At 36.4% G+C, this 23,134-nt stretch overlaps 1 protein-coding gene across 2 annotated transcripts in view; it reads right to left on the bottom strand.

The window, feature by feature from the left end:
- The window catches only part of MNAT1 (MNAT1 component of CDK activating kinase), a 341,857-nt gene extending 319,093 nt beyond the window's left edge, over positions 1-22,764 (bottom strand). For both annotated transcript variants that reach the window (XM_044664870.1, XM_044664869.1), the window contains exon 1: positions 22,572-22,764. In XM_044664870.1, the coding sequence (XP_044520805.1) occupies positions 22,572-22,660 (89 nt within the window). In that variant the 5' untranslated portion in view covers positions 22,661-22,764. The remainder of the gene's footprint in view (positions 1-22,571) is intronic.
- Positions 22,765-23,134: the final 370 nt, after the last annotated feature.

Below are 23,134 nucleotides of genomic sequence, written 5' to 3' on the forward strand. Positions count from 1 at the left end.
ACAAGGATGCCCATTATCACCTCTATTATTCAACATAGTACTAGAAACACTAGCAGTTGCAATTAGAGAAGAAAAAGAAATTGAAGGTATCAAAATAGGCAAGGAGGAGACTAAGCTATCACTCTTTGCAGATGATATGATGGTCTACTTAAAAAATCCTAGAGAATCAACTAAGAAGCTTGTAGAAATAATCAACAACTTTAGCAAAGTAGCAGGATACAAAATAAATGCACATAAATCATCAGCATTTCTATACATTTCCAACACACTAGAGCAGCAAGAAGTAGAAAGAGAAACACCATTTAAAATCACCCTAGACAATATAAAATACTTAGGAATCTATCTACCAAAACAAACACAGCAATTATATGAAAATAACTACAAAACACTTTCCAAACAAATAAAACTGGATCTAAACAATTGGAAAGCCATTAACTGTTCATGGGTAGGTCGAGCTAACATAATAAAAATGACAATTCTACCCAAATTAATTTACCTATTTAGCGCCATACCTATCAAGCTACCAAAAAACTTCTTTACTGAATTAGAAAAAACTATAACAAATTTCATTTGGAATAACAAAAGATCAAGAATATCAAGGGAAATAATGAAAAAAAATGTGAAGGAAGGGGGCCTAGCAGTACCAGATATTAAACTATACTATAAAGCAGCAGTCATCAAAACAATATGGTACTGGCTAAGAGACAGAGAGGAGGATCAGTGGAATAGATTTGGGGTAAATGACATCAGCAAGACAGTGTATGATAAACCCAAAGAGCCCAACTTTTGGGACATGAATCCACTATTTGACAAAAACTGCTGGGAAATTTGGAAAACAATATGGGAGAGATTAGGTCTAGATCAACATCTCACACCCTACACCAAGATAAACTCAGAATGGGTGAATGACTTGAATATAAAGAGGGAAACTATAAATAAGTTAAGTGAACACAGAATAGTATACTTGTCAGATCTCTGGGAAAGGAAAGACTTTAAAACCAAGCAAGAGTTAGAGAAAATTACAAAATGTAAATTAAATGGTTTCGATTATATTAAACTAAAAAGCTTTTGTACAAACAAAAACAATGTAGTCAAAATCAGGAGGGAAACAACAAATTGGGAAAAAATCTTTATAACGAAAAACTCTGACAGGGGTCTAATCACTCAAATATACAAAGAGTTAAAGCAATTGTATAAAACATCAAGCCATTCCCCAATTGATAAATGGGCAAGAGACATGAATAGGCAATTTTCAGGTAAAGAAATCAAAAGTATCAATAAGCACATGAGAAAGTGTTCCAAATCTCTAATAATTAGAGAAATGCAAATCAAAACAACTCTGAGGTATCACCTCACACCTAGCAGATTGGCTAAAATGAAAGAAGGGGAGAGTAATGAATGTTGGAGGGGATGTGGCAAAATTGGGACATTAATGCATTGCTGGTGGAGTTGTGAACTGATCCAGCCATTCTGGCTGGCAATTTGGAATCATGCTCAAAGGGCTATAAAAGAATGCCTGCCCTTTGACCCAGCCATACCATTGTTGGGTTTGTACCCCAAAGAGATCATAGATAAACAGACATGTACAAAAATATTTATAGCTGCGCTTTTTGTGGTGGCAAAAAACTGGAAAAGGAGGGTATGTCCTTCAATTGGGGAATGGCTGAACAAACTGTGGTATATGCGGGTGATGGAATACTATTGTGCTAAAAGGAATAATAAACTGGAGGAGTTCCAGGCGAACTGGAGAGACCTCCGGGAACTGATGCAGAGCGAAAGGAGCAGAGCCAAAAGAACATTGTACACAGAGACTGATATACTGTGGTAAAATTGAATGTAATGGGCTTCTGTACCTGCAGCAATGCAATGACCCAGGACAATTCTGAGGGATTTATGGTAAAGAATGTTACCCACATTCAGAGGAAGGACTGCAGGAGAGGAAACATATATGAAAAGCCAACTGCTTGAACGCATGGGTCGGGGTGGACATGATTGAGGGTGTGGACTCGAAACTACCACACCAATGCAACCACCAACAATTGGGAAATTGGGCTTGATCAAGGACACATGACAAAACCAGTGGAAAAGTGCGTCGGCCATGGGTGGGGGGAGTGCGGGGGGTGAAGGGGAAAATAGGAGCATGAAACATGTAACCATGTTAAAAATGATTATTAATAAAAGGAAGCAAGAGTCCCTGGATGCAGTTCCAAGGCAGAGAGGAAGAGCTAAACTTGTGGCTACTGGGGGACAGAGAATAGTCAAAGCTGCAGAGGAGCAGGAGACTTTTCCACATAAAGTCCAGAATACACCCTTCCTGATATGACATCAGAACTGAAAATTTGCAAGACTTCAGAAATAACTCTGAAAATAGAGCAACATTAAAAAAAAAAAAAGTCTGAAGCATGGAAGTGCCTCTCTGCCCTGACATGAGCAGATTTTAATATAAAACCGACTTTGACATAAAGTTCAAAGTCAAGAAATATACAGGGGAAATGGGTAAATATTAAATAAAAAAAAGAATTTGAACATAAAAAGTAATTATAGTGGCAGGGAAGACAAAGAAACAAACTCAGAAGGCAACAATGTGAAAACAGTTATAAACAAAGCCTTAAAGAAAAAAATGGTAATTGAGCACAAGTCCCCCCCCAAAATAGTGTTCCCCCTAAAATAACTTCCAGAAGACCTAAAGAGATGAGTGGTAGAGGGAAAACTGGGGAAAAAAATTAGAATGATGCAAAAAATTATGAAAAGAGAATTAAAAGATTAGTAAAGGAGGCACACAAAAAAATGCTTAAGAAAATATCTTTAAAAAGAGAATTGGCCAAATAGTTAAAAAAAAAAAAAAAAAAAAGCACAAAAAAAATCACTAAAGAAAAGAACTTCTTTAAAAAAAAAAAAACAAATTAGTAATACCATCTTGGAAAAACTGACACTTGCGGAAACCCAGAAATAAGGCAAAGGGTAGCATCAAGGAAGGAATAAAGTTTAAGAGAGTGACCTTTAAAAAGGCTGGGGGAAGGAGCAGACATCAAAAAAAAAAAAAACAACTGCTTTACTATATAGAATTTTACATTTAACTCTAAACTGTCTTACTTTTGTAAGGCTGAGTCAAAGCTGTAACACTACTTTAGCACTGGGTTTGATGGTTTAGCCATAATATGCTCCTCTTTATTTAATCACTGTGTTGTGTTAGGGGTTATTTGAGATGTGTTACTTACTAAGTGCTCTTTGTATAATTTCTCTTTGTGGGGCTGTTTGCCTTTTCAAAATGATTATGTTTGCTTCAGAATTTAAAGGGGGCAGCTGGGTAGCTCAGTGGAGTGAGAGTCAGGCCTAGAGACAGGAGGTCCTAGGTTCAAACCCGGCCTCAGCCACTTCCCAGCTGTGTGACCCTGGGCAAGTCACTTGACCCCCATTGCCCACCCTTACCAATCTTCCACCTATGAGACAATACACCGAAGTACAAGGGTTTAAAAAAAAAAAAGAATTTAAAAAAAATAGTGGGGAAAAAATTAGGCAAGTAGAAAATGAAGTACAAAACTTCACTGAAGAAAATAGTTCCTTAAAAATTATTCAGCAGGGGCAGCTGGGTAACTCAGTGGATTGAGAGTCAGGCCTAGAGATGGGAGGTCCTAGGTTCAAATCTGGCCTCAGACACTTCCTAGCTGTGTGACCCTGGGCAAGTCACTTGACCACCATTGCCCACCCTTACCACTCTTCCACCTAGGAGCCAATACACAGAAGTTAAGGGTTTAAAAAAATTTTTTAAGAAAAGAAACAAAGTCAAAAGAATGAAAAATAGAAGAAAATGTAAAATATCTCATTGAAAAAACTGACTTGAAAAAGAGATCAAGAAAGAAACCATTTAAGAATAACTAGAATACATGAAAGCCATGATCAAAAATAGTCTAGACACGTATTTCAAGAAATTATCAATGAAAACTGTCCTGACATACTAGAACCAGAGGATAAAACAGAAATTTTAAAAATTCATCCATCATCACCTGAAAGATATGCCAAAATGAAAACTCCCAGAAATATTACTGCTAAGTTCCAGAGCTCCCAAAACACGGAGAAAATATTGCAAGCAGTTAGAATGAAACAATTCATATATGGTGGAGCCATGGTCAGGATCACACAGCTTTAGCAGCTTCCACATTAAGAAGCAAAGGGATATGATATTCTAGAAGGCAAAAGAATCAATCAAGAATAATAACCCACCCAGCAAAAGTGAGTATAATTACTTAAGAGAAAAAATAATATTTAATGAAATAGAAGACTTTCAAGCATTTCTGATTAAAGGACCAAAGCTTAATAAAAAATATGACATTCAAACACAAGATTCAAGAGCAGCATAGAAAGAGAAACATGAAAGAAAAACCATTAAGAGATTCAATGAACTTAAACTGTTTATATGCCTATATGTGAAAAAGATACATGTAAATGCCTAAAAACATAACCATTATTAGGCCAGCTGCTAGCAGTCTACATAGACAGAGGGCATAGGTGTAAGTCAATTTGTGATGATCAAAAAGGGTGGGGAGGAGGGATTAAAAAAAGGCTCCACTGGGAGAAGGGAGGAAAGGCAGAATGAAGTAAATTATTTCACATAAAAGAGGCTCAGGAGGAAAAGCTTTTACAGTAGAGTGAAAAATGAAGAGAAAAGAGTGCCAGGCAATGTTCAAATCTCACTTTCACCTGAATTGGTTCAAAAAGGTAAGAAAATATATACACTCAGTTGTGCATTCAACTCTTATCTTACCCAACAGAAAGGGATAAAAGGGGAAAAGGATGATAAAAGGGAAGGCAGATTAAGGGAGGCAGTGGTTAGAAGCAAAATAAACATTTGAGGAGGGACCGGATAAAAAGAGAGAAGGATAAACAGAATATGATGGAGAGAAATACAGTTAGTAATCATAACTATGTATATGAATGGGATGAGATCACCCATAAAATGGAAGTGGATAGCAGAAAAGATGAGAGAAACCAGAATCCAAAAATATGGCATTTACAAGAGACACTTGAAACAGAAACACAAACACACAGAGTTAAAACAAGGAAATAGAACAGAATCTGGTACATTCAGCTGAAGTAAAAAAAAGTAGGAATGGCGATCCAACAAAGCAAAAAGGAAACATAGATCTAATTAAAAGAGATCATTAAAGTATATTTTGATAAAAGGTACCAAAGACAATGAATATCAAAAATAGTTTCTCTGATAAAAGGCCTTGTTTCTCAAATATGCTATAAAGAACTGTGTCAAATTTACAAAAATAAGAGCCATTCCCCAACTGATAAATTAGGATATGAATAGGTAGTTTTCAGAAGAAATCAAAGCTATCTATAATCATGTGAAAAAATGACCTAAATCACACCTATTAGAAATGACAAATATTGGAAGGGATGAGGGAAAATAAGTATAGTAATGAAGTGCTATTGGAGTTGTGACTGGTCCAACTAGTCTGGAAAACAATTTGGAACAATGCCCAAAGGTTTAAAAAATTACCCCTCTGACCCCAAAGATATTAAAAAAAAAAAAAAGGAAAAGGATTTATAGGTTCAAAAATATTTATAGCAACTCCTTTTGTGCTGGCAAAGAATTGGAAATTGAGGGAATGTCTATCAATTGGGGAATGGCTGAACAATTTATAACATAAAATTATGTTAAAACACTATTATGCTATAAGAAATGATATGGGAGAATGGTTTCAGAAAAATCTGGGAAGACCTATATAAACTGATGCAAAATAAAGTAAGCAGAACCAGAAGATTATACACAATAACAACAAATTTATAATAATCAAGCTACTCTAATCGATAAATGACTCATGAAAAATGTTATCTACCTCCAGGAAAAAGAACTGTTAAGCTCTGAGTGCAAATTAAAATATAGTTTCTCACTTTCTTTATTTTCCTTGCTTTTTTTTAATGTGGCTAATATATGGAAATGTTTTGTATAATTTCACATGCATAATTGATATCATATCATTCACCTTCTTAGGGATGGGTCAGAGGGAGAGAATTTGGAACTCAAAAAAAGAACATTACAAATAAAAATTTTTAAATATATGTAGAGGGCAGCTGCATGGCTCAGTGAATTGAGAGCCAGGCCTAAAGATAGGAGGTCCTAGGTTCAAGCCTGGCCTCAAACAATTCCTAGCAACGACCCTGGGCAAGTCACTTTAACACCCCATTGCCTAGCCCTTACCATTCTTTTGCCTTGGAACCAATACATAGTATTGATACTAAGACAGAAATTGTGGGTTTAAAAAAAAATACATATACACATATATGTATATATACACATGCACACATATATATGTATACACACACATAGACATATATAGTCAGCTAGGTGGCTGAGTGGATAGAGCACTAGGTCTGGAGACAGGAGGTCCTAGATTTAATTTAATTCTTCGCTTCTGCCTTGGAACCAATCCATTCTAAGCTAGAAGGTAAGAGTATATATAGTCCACAGGGATCCTTATGTACTTTTTAAAGGTTCCTATTTCAATCTGAATTTGACAACACTGCTCCAGATAACTGCTCAAGGAGAAAGAGATGGGGCTACAGTCAATATCCCTGTTTGGTCACAAAGAAGATGAAGGCAGTAGCCAAAAATAGAAGGGAGAAATCTGATTTAGCCCCAACCCCAGTTCCAGCTCCTTTTCCCTGGAGAGAGTGGCAGAAAAAAAGTACAGAATAGGAACAAGACCAAGCACCCTATCTAGAACTGTGGCAGGGCAACAGCAACAATCAGATTTCAACAGACCTGAAATCAGGGCTTGCTCAACCCATCTAAGAATGAGTGAAAGAGAAGGCAAAATCTAATCCTGACACAAAGTTCCACCCCAGGAACTGAAATTGGAGTATCAGTAAACAGAAGAAAACTCTTGAAAGAATGAAGAAATCCTATGGGTTAAAAGAAGCCCAAAAAGTAAGCCTAGATTGATTAAATGAATGAATGAGCATTTCTTAAATGCTCACTATATGCAAAGTACTGTGTATGAGTAAGAAGAGGAATGGTGTTCAGAAGGGGACATAGACAAGCAGGGCAGTTTTAATACTGTAATGTTTAATACACTTTTTAAAAAGCAAATTGTTTAACAGAAGTCAGTGTTTTCATATGTAATTCTCTTTCTATTCTTTGCATATTGAAATGTTATAAATTAATTTAAAAATTGTAAGAAAAAAGCATTCAAATGAAAATTAGGAAAACTGGGTTCAAGCTATGGTCACGCTAGTTACTGTGTAATCTTGGACAAGTCATTTAATAAAGACTGGATCAGAGTTTCCTTAAATGTAAAATAAAAGAACTGGACTATCAGATGATTTTAAAAGTTCCCTTCCAATTCTAAGATCCATGATTCTATAAAAATTGTCTATATTAGTAACAAAACAAACATTCGTTTTTAGTAATCAAATAAACTATTAGGTTTTTGTAATCAAGTAAATTAAAATTTTCCTGACAGTTAAATCAGTCTTCACTTTCCTCCTCCCACTAGAAGGCAAGAGAGCCAGGTCCTTACTTCAATGGGACTTAAGTAGCTTCTTCCAAGGAATATTTCAAAAACCACATGTGTTCTTCAAGCCAGGCAAGGCTGATTTAAATGCTGGCTTGGCAAAAACTCATTAGTAGTCAAGATGTACCTTCTGAAATGATTTTGATTCTTCATAGATTTTTTTCCAGCCTAGTAATCACAGCCCCTGCGTCAACAGTACTGCTGGGATTAAGATATCTTTTCTGACTCTCATTCTCCAATTATACTGTTAAACCACAATCCCATTAAAAGCAAAAAAATATTGATAAACAGATTACCCATACATCTAAGCTGATTTCATTAAGCTGAAAATCCCAAAAGAAAAGGCACATCATAAAATAAGGAAATTATTTTTATGATTTCCAAGCCTTCCCTCTTCCTTCAATATAAAAAAAAGTTCCTCAATAATGAAATATATTCATTTCCTTAGAATGATTCCTAAGGAAGAAATCTTACACCAAAAGAAAATAGTGTAAAAAAAAAAAAGACATAATTAGCGTAAATTAGCAAACATGAACTGGTTCATATAGCTGCAACTCATTTCCAAAAAGAAGCATTAACTGTGTTCATATTTTTTAAAACTAGTTTCCAAGTAGCAGATTAAGAAAAAAACACAGAAATCTCTTGTTTCCGAATTAATCCAACCATATTCATTCTAATTACAGAATCTGACAAAATTGCCATTTGGATAAGTTGGCAATTTTGTGCTGAAAATCTTAAAATTTCAATTCATCAATGACCTTTGTGTGTCTTCTCTCCATCCCTATAATAAAGATCAGAACCTATGTATGCCTTACAATCCAGAGAGATTCTTTTTGGTTTTTTGTTTTGGGGAAACAGAAGGTGAAGACAAAGAATTCTTGTCCATTTCCTTTTACAAATACTCAGCAGATGATCCACCCAATGTACTACGTTTTCTAAATTTGTTTACATTTTTTAGGTATCAGCAAAGCATTTTGGCTATCCATCTTCCTTCCTCTGGAAACATTACTGGCCAGCCTCTTTCTCCAAAATTAAATTTCCTCAATAAATAACATATTTATATAGCACTTTAGAGTTTGCAAAACAATCTAAACACATAATTTCATATAAACCTTGCAATAATCTTGTAAGCTAAGTATAAATATTATTATTTCTATTTTGCAGGTAATGAAATAATTCTAGAGAAGCCAACTGACTACCTAGAGTCATGGCTAATAAGTATCAGGGAGAATTTGAACCCTGGTCTGATAACCAACATGCCACTCCTAAATACATGATTACTGGAAAAATGTTGCCGTCTTCCAGCATGTCTGGATACCATTTGGGTCACTTTTAACCTTTTATCCTTCCGAGACTGTGGTATTCCAAGATTCACAATCACAAAGAATTGCTGGAATAACATTTGTATTTTTTTAATTAAAACTTTTTAAAATTCCCTCTGCAATGGGAATACTAAAATTTTTAAAAGCAACCAGTTCCCAGACCTTCCTTAGTGACCAGAAACCAATTCAATCATTCAGACTCTATACAAAGTAGTTATGAACTAACTGTAAATGAAAACTAATTATACATTAACCAGTAATTAGAACTAGGGAGGAGAATAGCCCCTCACAAACTAAGAATCTTAAGAATCAACACCATACTCATCTTTGTGCATAAGACACAGAAAAGCTATGAAACTAATACAGGAAGAGGATTCACAGCATCAAAAGTGACCTGCCCAGAAGACTGCCTTGGACCTGAGGAAAAGAGGACAGTAAGTACAACTGATTCCAGTCCTGTAACCCACAAGTGACTCGGACCCAAGCCTGCAAACAAAATATCAGCCACTTTGGGATTGCAGCCCAGCCTCAGCATCCAAGTTACCAATCAATCAACCAACATTAATTAAGTACTTATTATGTACCAGGAACTGTACTAAGTGCCAGTAATTCAAAATCAAAAGTGAATCACTGTGGGGGCAGCTGGGTAGCTCAGTGGATTGAGAGCTAGGCCTAGGGACGGGAGGTCCTAGGTTCAAATCCAGCCTCAGACACTTCCCAGCTGTGTGACCCTGGGCAAGTCACTTAACCCCCATTGCCTACCCTTACCACTCTTCTGCCTTGGAGCCAATACACAGTATTGACTCCAAGACGGAAGGTAAGGGTTTAAAAAAAAATAAATAAATAAAATAAAATAAAATAAAATAAAAATAAAAAGTGAATCACTGTGTCATCAAGAATACATTCTACTTGTGAAGAAATATGTACATATATAGGTATATATGAGATATATACCATGTAGATGGAAGGTAATGATACTAGTAGCTTGGAGGACTAGAAAAAGCATACTGCATAAAGTCAGTTATTCAACAAGCATTTATTAAGCCCTTACTATATGCCAGGGAAATACATGCAAAAAAGAAACATTACCTGCAGTCAAGGAGATTAGACTTTAATTTTAGAACCCCAAAAAAATAAGCTGAAAGAAGGGGGGAAGTGGAAAGGGTATTGGGGGAGAGAATATGATGAGTCCAGAGAGCCAGAAGCAGAGCCAAGGGAACCAAAGGTAAATTGGCCTGGGCCCTTCCTCAAAATAGAGATTCTAAGATGAACTGCTCAATGAGAGAATAGAGCTACAGAGGGAAGGGGAGGTTCCAGGGCTTGAAACTGCAGAGAAAGAAGGCTATTGAGGAATGATGGTAAAGTTCTGAGGATCAGAAGCAGAAGCCAGTGAAGGAATGAAACATGGCTGGCCTGAGACTCTTCCTCATTATGAAGTTATATGTGAAAAAATAAAGTTATATGTGGAATTTATTACATTTTTTAAAATGAGCAGTATGAAAGAAATTCAGAATTTCAATCATCTCTGGGTTCCACTGTTTATACATAAATGCTGTTTTTGGTGTTAAGTAAGAAGAAATTTTTAAATGGAAATAATAAAAAGAAAAGAAGCCAAAAAGCCCCATAAGAAAAATAGTTAGCCAAAGTATAAAATAAGCAAAATAAAAAAATGCTGCTACAATTTTTTAATTCTCTGAAGAAACTAAAAACCTGATGTGCCAGAAGTATTGCAGATGGAGAAATACTAGATGTCCTCAAGTACATAACAAAAGAAAAAACAAAACAAAACAAAAAAATTAAATCCTAAGACCACATAAAAGTAGAACTTTAGGAAATAATTTTTTTTTAATTGGGAAAATATATGACATGACTATGATATAAGCATTGTTGTCTATTTAGTTCTTCCCAATAGAAATTGTTAGGTCATTCTCTTCTGTAATCATGAATCTTATTGAGAAGGCCTTATAACATTTCGGGGCTTAATACAATCAGTACAGTAATCCCGGCAAACATGAGTTTATACTAAACATCATTATCCTATAAGAAATCCCTCTTACATTTGTAACTTACTCAAGATATTCTCCCAAAATAGTGGTAAATATACATGTCCCAATTTTATGCATCTCTAGAAGTTTATTCCCTGAGAGTAAGATGTGCACATGCACACGCATGTATGTAAAGTGATATTTATCAAGGAATTATATCATTTTAGCATATATATGAGGGCATGTATTTTGCTCCACCAAACAAAATGCCATTTTTCTTCTATAATTAATATGCAAAACAATCTTGCATTCTCTGTACTTTTCAATCAGGCTTTCCAGAATAGCTAGACTAGTTCACAACTACAACAGTTCATCAATGTGCCTTTTTTCCTCCCACCCCTTACATCAAAAAATCACAAAAGGTATGGTCTGATATAGAGAATCATTTTGTATTTGTTCCTTCTCACACTTATAAAAGTATCCTCAATATATGTAAACCAATTACTAAAAAATAGAGTAAAAAATACTTCCTGCCAGAGTAGGTCAGAGTAGGTCAACAATAATGGCCCAAAAGACCCTGTTACCATAAAAAGGGAATCTGAATATCACCTACCCCTCAATTTTTCCACTAGAGAAAGCAGCCAGTCCTGAATTTTGATCCAGACAAGAATTCAAACACCCATCTTCTTCATCCAGATTGGGCCCTTAATTCCATGCCTTGTGTTTCCATCCTCCCTGCCTACCCTTGTACTATGTGAATTGTCCACTCAAATGAAACTTGCTTACTGTACTTTCTGTCCATTCCTGACTCACTGATTTTTGGTTTTGTCCAGTGGTACTAAACTTCCTTGCTTCAAATGAGACCAGGGCTGACAGTAGTATAGTTGCATCTATTTTCCAAGTTTTTTTACTTAGAGACTAGAAAAGGGCTAAATCCTGAACTGTGTAGCTCAGGATGACAGGGCTCTTCCTCTTCTCCAGAACACCAGAGCTATAACTAGGGCTCTTCAAGTTCTCTCCCTCTCCTGAGGAATATAAATGGCCAGAGTGCTCTACAGGTTTATCACTTTAGCAATATAAGTGGCAGAGGAAAGGCAGTTTGCTGCCTTTTCCTTGATATGCAAAAACTTCCTGAGTCTATGAAGATAAAAATATGAGTATATACTGATGTTCTTTCTCTCATAATACAATCATATCATCTTTGATTTTTTCTATACTTTTGGTATTTTTTCCTGAGTTTATTTACTTACTTATTTACAGCCATTATCTCTTTCCCACCATCCACCCCTCAGCTAAATAAGTATAAAAAAGATTAAAAGAAAACATTCATAACCAAAATACATGATCCACAAATTCTCACATTGGCCATGTCCAAAAACATATGTCTCATTATGCATTTAAAATCCATCAACTCTTTTGCAGAAAGTAGATGGCCCATTTCATCATAAGTCCTCTGGAATTGTGGTTTATCACAATAATGATGAGTCATAAAATGATCCAAAGATGTTTTTCTCTTTAATGTTGTCATAATTAATATCAATTATTCTCCTATATCTGTTCACTTTGCTCTATAAGAGTTCATATATGTTCCTAATTTCCTCTCAAGCTGTCCATTCTATCATTTTTATGACACAATAATATTTCATTTATTTATATGCTGTAATTTGCTTATCTGTTCCTCAATGTGAGCATCCAGTCAGTTTCCAATTCTTTGCTATTGAAAATGAACTGCTATAAATATTTTGTCCAGATGAGTCTTTTTTTCTTTCATTGCTCTCTTTGAGGTCCTGACATAGGAATGGCATTTTTCATTATTTGGGAGTTACAATAAAATCATCAACAGAATTAATCTAGCAGCCACAAACTTCATTAACTTAAAATGATTCAGTGCAACAGGAAAATCAACGAAATAAGCAAGATTAATTTACAAAAGTAATTAACAAAATACAGTAAGATATAGTCTTTTTAAAACAGAAATAAAACACATTCAGTTCCGAGGTTTAAAAGTCTACCCCTTGTCCAATTTAAGGTTCTTTTGATTGAGTTCTGCTGAGTTTAAGGAGTTTGTTTTTTTTATAATCAGTCTTTGCTCTCAGTTCAAAGTTCTGAGCAGGTATGGGGGTGAATAGGCCATGGGCCCCATTAAGGGTAAACGCTAGGTCCACATGGTGTCGGGTCATGGGCTCAGGGCTAGAGAAAAACTTAGTCAGTTTTGTAGAAAACACCCACGTGGAGAGCTTGCCTAAATTAGGTCTTTAGAAAAACACGTGGAGGGCTGGAATGCAGGCCATTACCAAGAGGAGGGGAGGGCAATACCAAATGTTTAGCAGCAGCCGAAGAAGTTTCCGAAGATCTCGGCAAGTCAGGACTGGGTGGCAGTGAAAGCAGCAGCCGGGGATCATCGCTGTTGGGGCTCAGGGTTGTAGTGGAAGGTCAGCACTAGCACCAGCGAAGCAGGATTGAAGAAGAGGCACTGGGACGCTTGCAGGTTTGCGGCACAGCTGGAATGGAGATCAGCAGCAGAGACACACTGGCTGGGCTCCAGCATTTTAGTTTTAAAGCCAAAAACCAGAATCGGCTGGCCTGACCTCCCAAGGTGGTTTGGGCTGGACTGGCTGGCTAAGTCCCGCCTGAGGCAAAAACGTGCCGTTGCTTTTAGCAAAAGCATGGCAAGGAAAGCCACTTTCCTTTTTAAAAAAAGTGCTCAAAAGAGCTGAGCAAGATGGCCAAAAAGCAGGCATGGCTATCGTTTCTGAAAGGCTATCTGGAAAATTGAGAATTCGATTTCCAAACTTCGTAAGGTTGCCAAAATTATAAGGATAAAAAATAATAAAGGCTGAGCAAAATATATAAATTAGTATTTTAATTAAAGCCATGCTGATAGATAAAGTTATAAGACCACGCGCTTGTAAGAATTCAAAACGGCCGCCCGCGCCATTATTGTTACCTCCCGTCTCTTCCTGAGTCTGCTGGCCAAGAGAGCCACTCCCTCCTAACCCAGGAGATTTAAACTGTTCTCTTCGTGGAGATGTAGGCGTCCCCACGCCCAAAGAACCAGAACCAGAGACCCGTTAGACCACGGGAAATGTAGTTTGATAATTTCCACGTGTCCATAGAAAATACATATATATACTTAAAGATGGCATCTCCCAAATTTCATTCTTACACATGCAATTTAATAACTTTTGGGGCAGAATTCCAAACTGCTTTCCAGAATAGCTAGACTAATTCACAACTCCAACAACAGTTCATCAATGTGCCTTTTTTTCTCCCATCCCTTGCATGTTCTACTTTCATCATCTTTGCATTCTTCCTGTTCCTTGTCATTTTCTTCTTTTTCTTAAGGTATGAAGTGATAACTGTGAACACTCTCAAAGCTGCTTTAATTTTCATTTCTCTAATTACTAGTGATTTGGAATATATTTGCATATGGTTATTGATAGTTTTTATTTCATCCTTTGAAAATTGCCTATTCATATCCCTTGACTATTTATCTATGGGAAATGGCTATTCGTCTTATGATTTGAATTGGTTCTTCATTTATCATAGATATGAGACCTTTATCAGAGAAACTTGCTGTTAAGGTTTATTTGTTTGTTTGTTTTTATCCAGTTATCTATTTCTCTCCTAGTTTTAACTGACTTAGGTATTTGTGCAAAACCTTTTATAAATTCTTTGTAATCAAAACTGTTCATTTTATCTTCTGTGACTTTAAGAGATTTTGAAAAAGGATCTCTGAATGTTTTCAATTCCAGATTTCCTAAGCATATACTTGATCTAGTCCAGGTACTATACCTACTTCATCATTAGAAGTTTCGTCTTGGCAGTGAAAGCTTTCAAGAGCAGAAAAAAGAAAATACAGATGATCACACATCAATGAAATACACTCATACATCATTTATACACCAATTTAAAACTGGCATATATATCATAACTAGCACCTGAGTCTCAGCATATTTACAAAAAACATATCTAATTCAACAGATAAACTACCATTAAAGTATTTCTTAAATATTTTATTTATATGGTGTCTTAATTTACATTATCTTAAGCTAGTAAAGCTTAAAACTGCATTAAAGCTTTAGACACTGTATGTCTGCATATGTGTATATTTATATACATATATATAAAACATTAAAATCTCAAAAGGACTAGATTTTTCAAATGATTAGAATCTTATAACCTCAATTTTTAGAGGAAAAAGAGCTTTATAGGAGTGATTTCTTTTTCAACAGAATACATATTGGGATCAGTGCATAGTGAATTTAATCTCCTATACCTTCTATATCTACAGTATTACAAAGATTACTGAGGTTTAGAATAAACACACTGAATCATCCAGAAAGCTTTAACTATACTATACTGATTAGGCCGAATAACTCAAGTGATAGAAAATTCAATCAACCTTAGAACATCCTTTTTCAGTTAATCAAAGTTTTAGTCAAAGTAAAAGAAAGTAGAATAATGAGCTATGGATATTACAAATTTTATTCTTACAAAAACATTTGTTATTTTCCACTACATAGAAATTAAATTATTAAACTAAAGACATTTAAAGTTAATAAAAATGTACATTCAAGACTAGGCAATCTTCACCATTCCAGTTTTTGTTTTTAAATTCTTGCCTTCGAGGCATTTTGGGAAGATGGCAGCTTAGTCCAGACCTCTGAAAACCCTTATATACCAATCAAAAACAAAGTGCTTTGGGGCAGCTGGGTAGCTCAGTGGAGTGAGAGTCAGGCCTAGAGACAGGAGGTCCTAGGTTCAAACCCAGCCTCAGACACTTCCCAGCTGTGTGACCCTGGGCAAGTCACTTGACCCCCATTGCCCACCCTTACCAATCTTCCACCTATGAGACAATACACCGAAGTACAAGGGTTTAAAAAACAAACAAACAAACAAACAAACAAAAACAAAGTGCTTTGTGGGGACAGAAAACCAAATCTAACAACAGGACAGAGCTGGGAGACCCTCCTACTGGAGTCAACTTAAAAGGTACGTCAAAAAAAAAAAAAAAAAAAAAAAAAGCCTGAATTCTTGAACTCTAGAGAAAGAACTGTGGGAGCAGAAACACAGAAAAAAAACCTGCTTGATCACATGGATCAGGGGTCCACAACGTATGGCTCTCGAGCCATATCTGGCTCTTTTGAGGGCCAGATATGGCTCTTTCTGCAGGAGCCATAAAGTCAATTTTTTTTCAGGCACTGGTACAGTATCGCACACTGTGAGCACTATACGGCTCTCACAAAATTACATTTTTTAAAATGTGGTGTTTATGGCTCTCATGGCCAAAAAGGTTGCCAACCCCTGACATGGACCAATAGGGATATGACTGGGGATGTAGACTCTAAGCAATCACCCTAATGCAAATATTAATAATATGAAAATAGGTCTTGATCAATGACATATGTAAAACCCAGTGGAATTACTCGTTGGTTGGGGAGGGAGCCAGGAGGGAATAAGGGGAGGGAAAGAACATGAATCATGTAACCATGGAAAAATATTCTAAATCAATTAAATAAAAATTTTCAATTAATTCCTTACCTTCCATCTTAGACTCAAAACTGTGTATTAGTTCCAACGCAGAAGAGTGCTGTGGCTAGACAATGGGGGTTAAGTGATTTGCCCAGGGTCACATAGCTAGGAAGTGTCTGGGGCCACATTTGAAACCAGGACTTCCTCACTCTCAATCCACTGAGCCACTTAACTGCCCTCCCATTCTTATCATTTTACAGCAATCAAAGAGTATAAAAAAGGATGCAAATCCTATGGTCCAACAAATGATGATATATGAATGTAAAGGAATATTATTATGCTATAAGAGATGATAAAGACAATTTCAGAGAATCCTAAGTAGTACAGACTGCTGCACAGTAAAGTAAAAACAGAACAATTTGGGGGGCAGCTGGGTAGCTCAATGGATTGAAAGCCAGGCCTAGAGACGGGAGGTCCTAGGTTCAAATCTAACCTCAGACACTTCCCAGCTGTGTGACCCTGGGCAAGTCACTTGACCCCCATTGCCTAGCCCTTAGTGCTCTTCTGTCTTGGAGCCAATACACAGTAAAAACAGAACAATACACAATATTGACTCCAAGACAGAAGGTAAGGGTTTAAAAAAAAAAAACAGAACAATTTATACTAGGACAATACTGTAAAGAAAAACAACTTAGCTTTATAATAATGCTAATAAATGAGATGACCAGTCAGTATATTATCTACTTTCTGACAGAATTGATTAATTCAAGATGCAGAAGTAGACAAATGTTCTCAGGCATGGACCACTGTATGGATCTGCTCTGATTATGCTTATCTATTATAATGATAATAATAGATAATAACTAACCTTTACATAATGCCTACTATGTGCTTGATCCTAACCACAGGAGGTAGGTGCTATTATTATACAGATGAAGAAAGTGAAGTATCACACAGCTAGTGTCTAAGGCTGAATTTGAACTCAGGTCTTCCTGACTCCTGGCCCAGCTGTTTTGATTTTTTTAATGAAGGGGGAAAAGAGATTTGAAGGGAAGAGGGAGGAATGCTAAAAAAGTCATCAAAAGATTTTTTTAACCCAGTTCTTTTTATGCTCTACTTCGCAAATGGAAATGCTTTTCTTTTGGTGTTATGTTCAGAATTTTTAAGAAATCTTTTTTTTGCCAAAAAAAAAAAAGTGGTCAATCAAACAGAAGTACCAAAGGAAATCAGTATAACAAAAGTTGAGGGAGAACTTTCCAAGACAAATGTCAAAAGCTATAGGGGTCAAAAAGCATGAAGATTGAGAAAAGACTAGCAGATTTAAACAACTAAGAAACTATTGATAACCTTAGAGCAGTGATGGGCAAACTATGGCCTGCGGGCCAGATACAGCCCCCTAAAATGTTCTATCTGGCTGCGCAACATTATTCCCAATCTGACGAATACAATGAGTAGGATACAATACAATACAATACAATACAATACAATACAATACAATACAATACAATACAATACAATACAATACAATACAATACAATGAAACTTCGAAAGAGTTGCCTTAGAAACAGACTGACAGATGAGCATTTCCTTTCCTTTGGCCCCCGCTTTAAAAAGTTTGCCCATCACTGCCTTAGAGAGAACAATTTCAGCTGAGTGGTGGTGTTGAGAAGTAAATGGGAGTGCTGCAATGGACACTGGGAAGTCAGTATAAGGCCAGGAAGTGGAACCAAAGAACACAAAGATCTTTTTCTACAACTCTGGCTGGCATAGGGAGATGGGCCATAGAATGGATCATGGACTAGGAAATCAGGAAAGACTGAAATTACTGGAGGTCACAAGTAGAATATAGAAACGGTTTTTTAAAAAGTGGAAGGATAAAAGATTATTATCCTACTGAAAATTTTTAGTATTCTGAAATAATTTCAATGAAGGTATGCTCAAAGGTATATATTTAGCAAAATTAGCAAAATGAAAGGTATAACTATCTCTGTTCAAGTCACCTAATCATCCCACCTTCTCTCCATATCTAGTCTTTATAATAATCCTAGGAAGGGAGAAAGCACTAACAACTGGGAGAATCATAGGATCATACATTTAAGTCTGGAAGGGGCCTATAGAGGTCATTGAGCAAGTTACCTTCATTTTACCACCCAAGTAACCCTAGTAACTCTACTATCTTTAAAGAATACCACTCTCGTGTCACCTTTCTTCCCTCTTCCTGAATTCCCTTCTCTAAACAAAAGTACCCACAATAGAACGATTTTTAAAAATTGCAAAATGTGAAAAACAAGAATTTCTATTTAAACCAATTTGATCAACAAACATATTACATAGAATACCTTCTATGTAAAAGATTGTACAAGATGCCAGATTAAAAAAAAAAATCATGACACTAAAGAGGTAAATTTTGCACAAGGAAATAAAAGGACAAATAAGTGATATATAGATAGCTCTTCAATAAATAGCATCCTCTAATTTAATGTAGTTAATTCATTAATTCATGGTTTAACTAATAAAATACAAATGATGGCATTTATCTAATGGGTTAACAATTTAACCAAAACATGTAATGTCACAAACAAGAAAGAAATTCTCACTTGACTAAAAAAGAAAAAAAGCAATAAGGCTATAAAAAACATTTTTCCATTTTAAGTGATAAAATTAGCAATACAATTAAAACATCTAACCTTAATTGGCTTAATCTCACAAATACTTTAATAAACATGTCATATTTCATCAAATTCTATAATCTTATATATGATAAGCAAGCACAGTAGCCTAGTGTTTGACAAACCCAAAGATCTTCTGACTACTTAAGTAAGAATTCACTATTCAATAAAATTGTTGGGAAAACTTACAAGCAATTTGGAAAAAATAAATATAGACCAACATCTCCTATCACATAGTATATTAAGATAAACTTCAATAGGTATCTGATTTAACTATAAAGGGGAGCATCATAAACAAAGTAGAGAAAAAAGAAAAAACTATCAGACCTGTGGATAGGGGAACATGACAAGAGACAGAATGGATTACATAAGATAAAATGGGTGAGTATGATTAAATAAAATTTTGAGATTTCTGTATAAACAAAATCAATGCAGCTACAATTAGAAAAGAAACATGTAAATGAGGAAATTTATGTGGTACCTTCTCTGAGAAAGGTCTCATTTCTGAGAAAAATAGAGAACAAATCAAATGTATACAAGTATTTAAAAAATCATCAAATGATATGAATAGGCAGTTTTCACAGAAAGAAATCAAAGCTATCAATAGTCATGAAAAAAAATGCTTCAAATCACTAATAATTAGAGAAATGTACATTTAAACAACTCTAAAGTTCTATCTAACACCATCAAAGTGCCTGAACTGAAAAGTGAGGAAGTACCCATCACCTGGGGAATGGCTGAACTAGTCACAGTACGTGCATATGATGAAATATTATTGTGCTATAAGAAATCATTAAGGAGGCACAGCTAGGTGGCTAAGTGGACAGAGAGCCAGGCCTAAAGATGGAAGGGCCTCTGGTCAAATATAACTTTAGGCTCTACCTAACAGTGTGACCCTGGGCAAGTTACTTAACCTCCATAGCCTAGCCTTTACCAATCTTCTACCTTAGAACCAATACATAATATTGATTCTAAGATGGAAGGGGAAGGTTGTTTTTTGTTTGTTTTTTTTTTTTTTTTTTTTTTTTTTTTTTTAAACCCTTACCTTCCGTCTTAGAGTCAATACTGTGTATTGGTTCCAAGGCAGAAGAGTGGTAAGGGTAGGCAATGGGGGTCAAGTGACTTGCCCAGGGTCACACAGCTGGGAAGTGTCTGAGGCCAGATTTGAACCTAGGACCTCCCGTCTCTAGGCCTGGCTCTCAATCCACTGAGCTACCCAGCTGCCCCCTTTTTGTTTGTTTTTTAAGAAGAGAAATTACTGTAGGATAGCTTCAGAGAAACCTGGGACAATTTATACAAAAGAACAATTTATACAAAAACATTATTAAAAAGATAAATGTAGAAGATTTTAGAATTCCTATCAATGCAATGACCAACCACAATTCCAGAAGACTCAAAATGAAACATGATACCTGTTTCCTAACAAAGGTGATAGACCAGGAATATGGTTGAGACTTTTTTTTAAATAATTGTTACAGGAAGTTTGGCTATACATATTTGGTACAGGGCTTTTGTCTTTCTTTTTCAATGAGAGGGAAAGGAGAAAGATTTTCATAATTTGGAAAAAATTAAATTTATTTTTTTTTAAATCCTTTAGTCTTCCTAATCAACTAATTTTCCCTCTGATCAATTAAATTAAGGGTCCTATCAAAAATAAGAGAATATCTGGCCACTTCCATTTTCTTGCTCTCTTATATCAAACTTTAACTGACCAAAGGTAAAGAAATGAAGAACTGTATCAAACCTAATAAAAAAAAAGTAAAGAAATAAATACAAAATGAATCAGTCCTATTAGAATGGTTAAAAAGTCTGTTCATCCTACTTGCCAAACTTACCCTGACTTTTCTGCTTTGTATTACAAGTCTGGTCATTTTTTTCTCTATTACTTAGTCACTTAAACATTCTTTAATGGCTCAACTTTGCAAGCAGAATAAACATTCATGGCAAACAAAGGAAAACTAACATCGATTAAGACAATTCCAATAATAAAAAGTTCCAGTTTTAGCTTATGATGAAACCTAATCAATAAACCTAGGGCTCTTTCCAATAATATTTTCTGATTAATTTCTAAGTAACCTAGTAAAATGTAAGCTCCTAGAGGGCAGGGATTCTAGTATTTTTATGTCCAGCACCACCCACAGTGTCTACCACACAGAAGGTGCTCAATAAATGCCTGTTGATTAATTGAACCGTAAAGAAACTACAAATAGAAAAATAACACCAATTATAGGAAAGCTTTCATCCAAATACATGCTTAATGTGCATAAAACTTCATTGAATTTAGTCATATTTAACCAATTTAACCATACCTATCCAGAAGCTAACCCCAATGGTAAAAACATATACAGCATGGGCTAGGACCAATTGCTACCTTTATCATTAAAGGCATCATATTTCCCTCATATTCCCTTACAAAACTTTCAAGATTTCAACCATTTCTTACAGGAACATGAATTTAGACCAAGAAGAGACCTAAGAGGTGATCTGGTATATCCCTTCATTTTCCAGATGTGGAAACTAAGGTTCAAGGAGGTAAATTAGTTTGCTCCAGTCCACCTTAGGATGAGTTCCTTGAGGTAAGGGCCTATTTTTGCCTTAGATTTAATTCCCCCAGTGTTGAGCATAGTGCCTCTGGAGCACAATTTAATTAATGCTTGCAATTCAAAACGAAATCTTGTTAAAAAATGCTACCTGCTTTGACATTTAATGTAACAGGATGCAAAATCCACATCCTCTGCCTCCAAAATATAAACATCCTTCCCAAATAGCTCTTAATTATCACAGAAGAGATAGTACAGTCAAATGATAAGTTTAAAACAAAGTCTAACGTATACGTACTGTTTTTCATGTGTGTATGGTAAGGAGTAAGCTCCTCTACAGTTTTGTGTGTAAGTTTCTACTTTCAACTTCTGAGGGTTATGATGTTAAACTCGTCAATAGTGTATGTTTGTCTACTGTGTGTGTAAATTTGGCTATTCTGTGTTAATTCTGTTTATTCTGTAAATTTTGTCCATTGCCTTCTGCTTAAGTTTGTGTGTGTAAGTTTGTCTACAGCCTTCAGCTTGTGGGGGTGTGTGTGTGTGTGTGTGTGTGTGTGTCCAAAGCGCCTTCCTAGTTGTTAACGCATTCTTTTCAGTTATAAATAAAAAACTTAAAACATTTAAAATGTAATTATTTTTACACTCAAGTAAATGGCTCACCTTCCCCTTCCCCTTCCCCACCCTCCTCGCCAAATAGTATCCTTCCCGCGAGAACAAGCAGTCCCCTCCTCCCCCCCCCTCCAAGAAGTTTATGTCCATGACCTGGCTTGCGTCGGGTAATCAAACCCTTCTCGATTTCTCTGCTACCCCCTGCCTCCCGGGGTCCCCCCACCACTACTCTCTCTGGGCTTTGCTCTCTCCCACTCTCCGCACTCGGCTCTTTGTATGTAAGCTCCTTGCGGGCAGGGTTCCTCCCTTTTTCCTCCCTGGTATTTGTATCCCCGGTAGCTCCCAGCAAAGGCCAGGAATGCAGTAAGCGCTTCCTAAATGCGTGTTGACTGACCAAATGACCAAGTGAGCGCCCGCCTCAGCCCCTACCCATCTCCGTCCCACTCACAGCGTGTGCCCGCACACATTCACCATCAGCTTCAGAGAGGGGTTCCGGTACTTGGTGGTCTTACACCGAGGGCAGCCCTGGTCGTCCATGGCTTCTTCTCTCCACCTCTAGACAGACCCCACCCCCAATCTCCGGCCACAGCCAAGACAGAGCACGCCCCGACCGTAGGTTCCCCTACTCAGTAGAAGCAAAGCCTGTCTCCCTCTCTAACCGGCACCTTTGCAGGAGAGTTCCGTCGGTGAATGAGCCCCGGCGGGAGTGCGGTGCCACTGCACAAAGGTTCCGGGTAGAAAGGAGGAGTAGGAAAAGGAGGGGAAGAGGAGAGAGGGGAGAGGAGGAGAAGGGATAGGGGAGGGAGAGAGAAAGAGAGTCAGAGTGAGAAAGGGGGATAAATGACTCTAATCCTGGTAGTGACTGCTGGATTCTCTTTTCTGCTTCTCTTTCTCTGTATGACCCCGGACAAATCCAGTACCTTGGTGTGAGAATTTCAGAGAAGCTCTTCAAAGGGGAAAAATGGTCATAAGAGCTAATCTGTTGTGCACTTACCTATCTTTCAAGGAAGC

This window comes from Gracilinanus agilis, chromosome 2 (assembly GCF_016433145.1).
Source record: "Gracilinanus agilis isolate LMUSP501 chromosome 2, AgileGrace, whole genome shotgun sequence".
NCBI lineage: Eukaryota > Metazoa > Chordata > Mammalia > Didelphimorphia > Didelphidae > Gracilinanus > Gracilinanus agilis.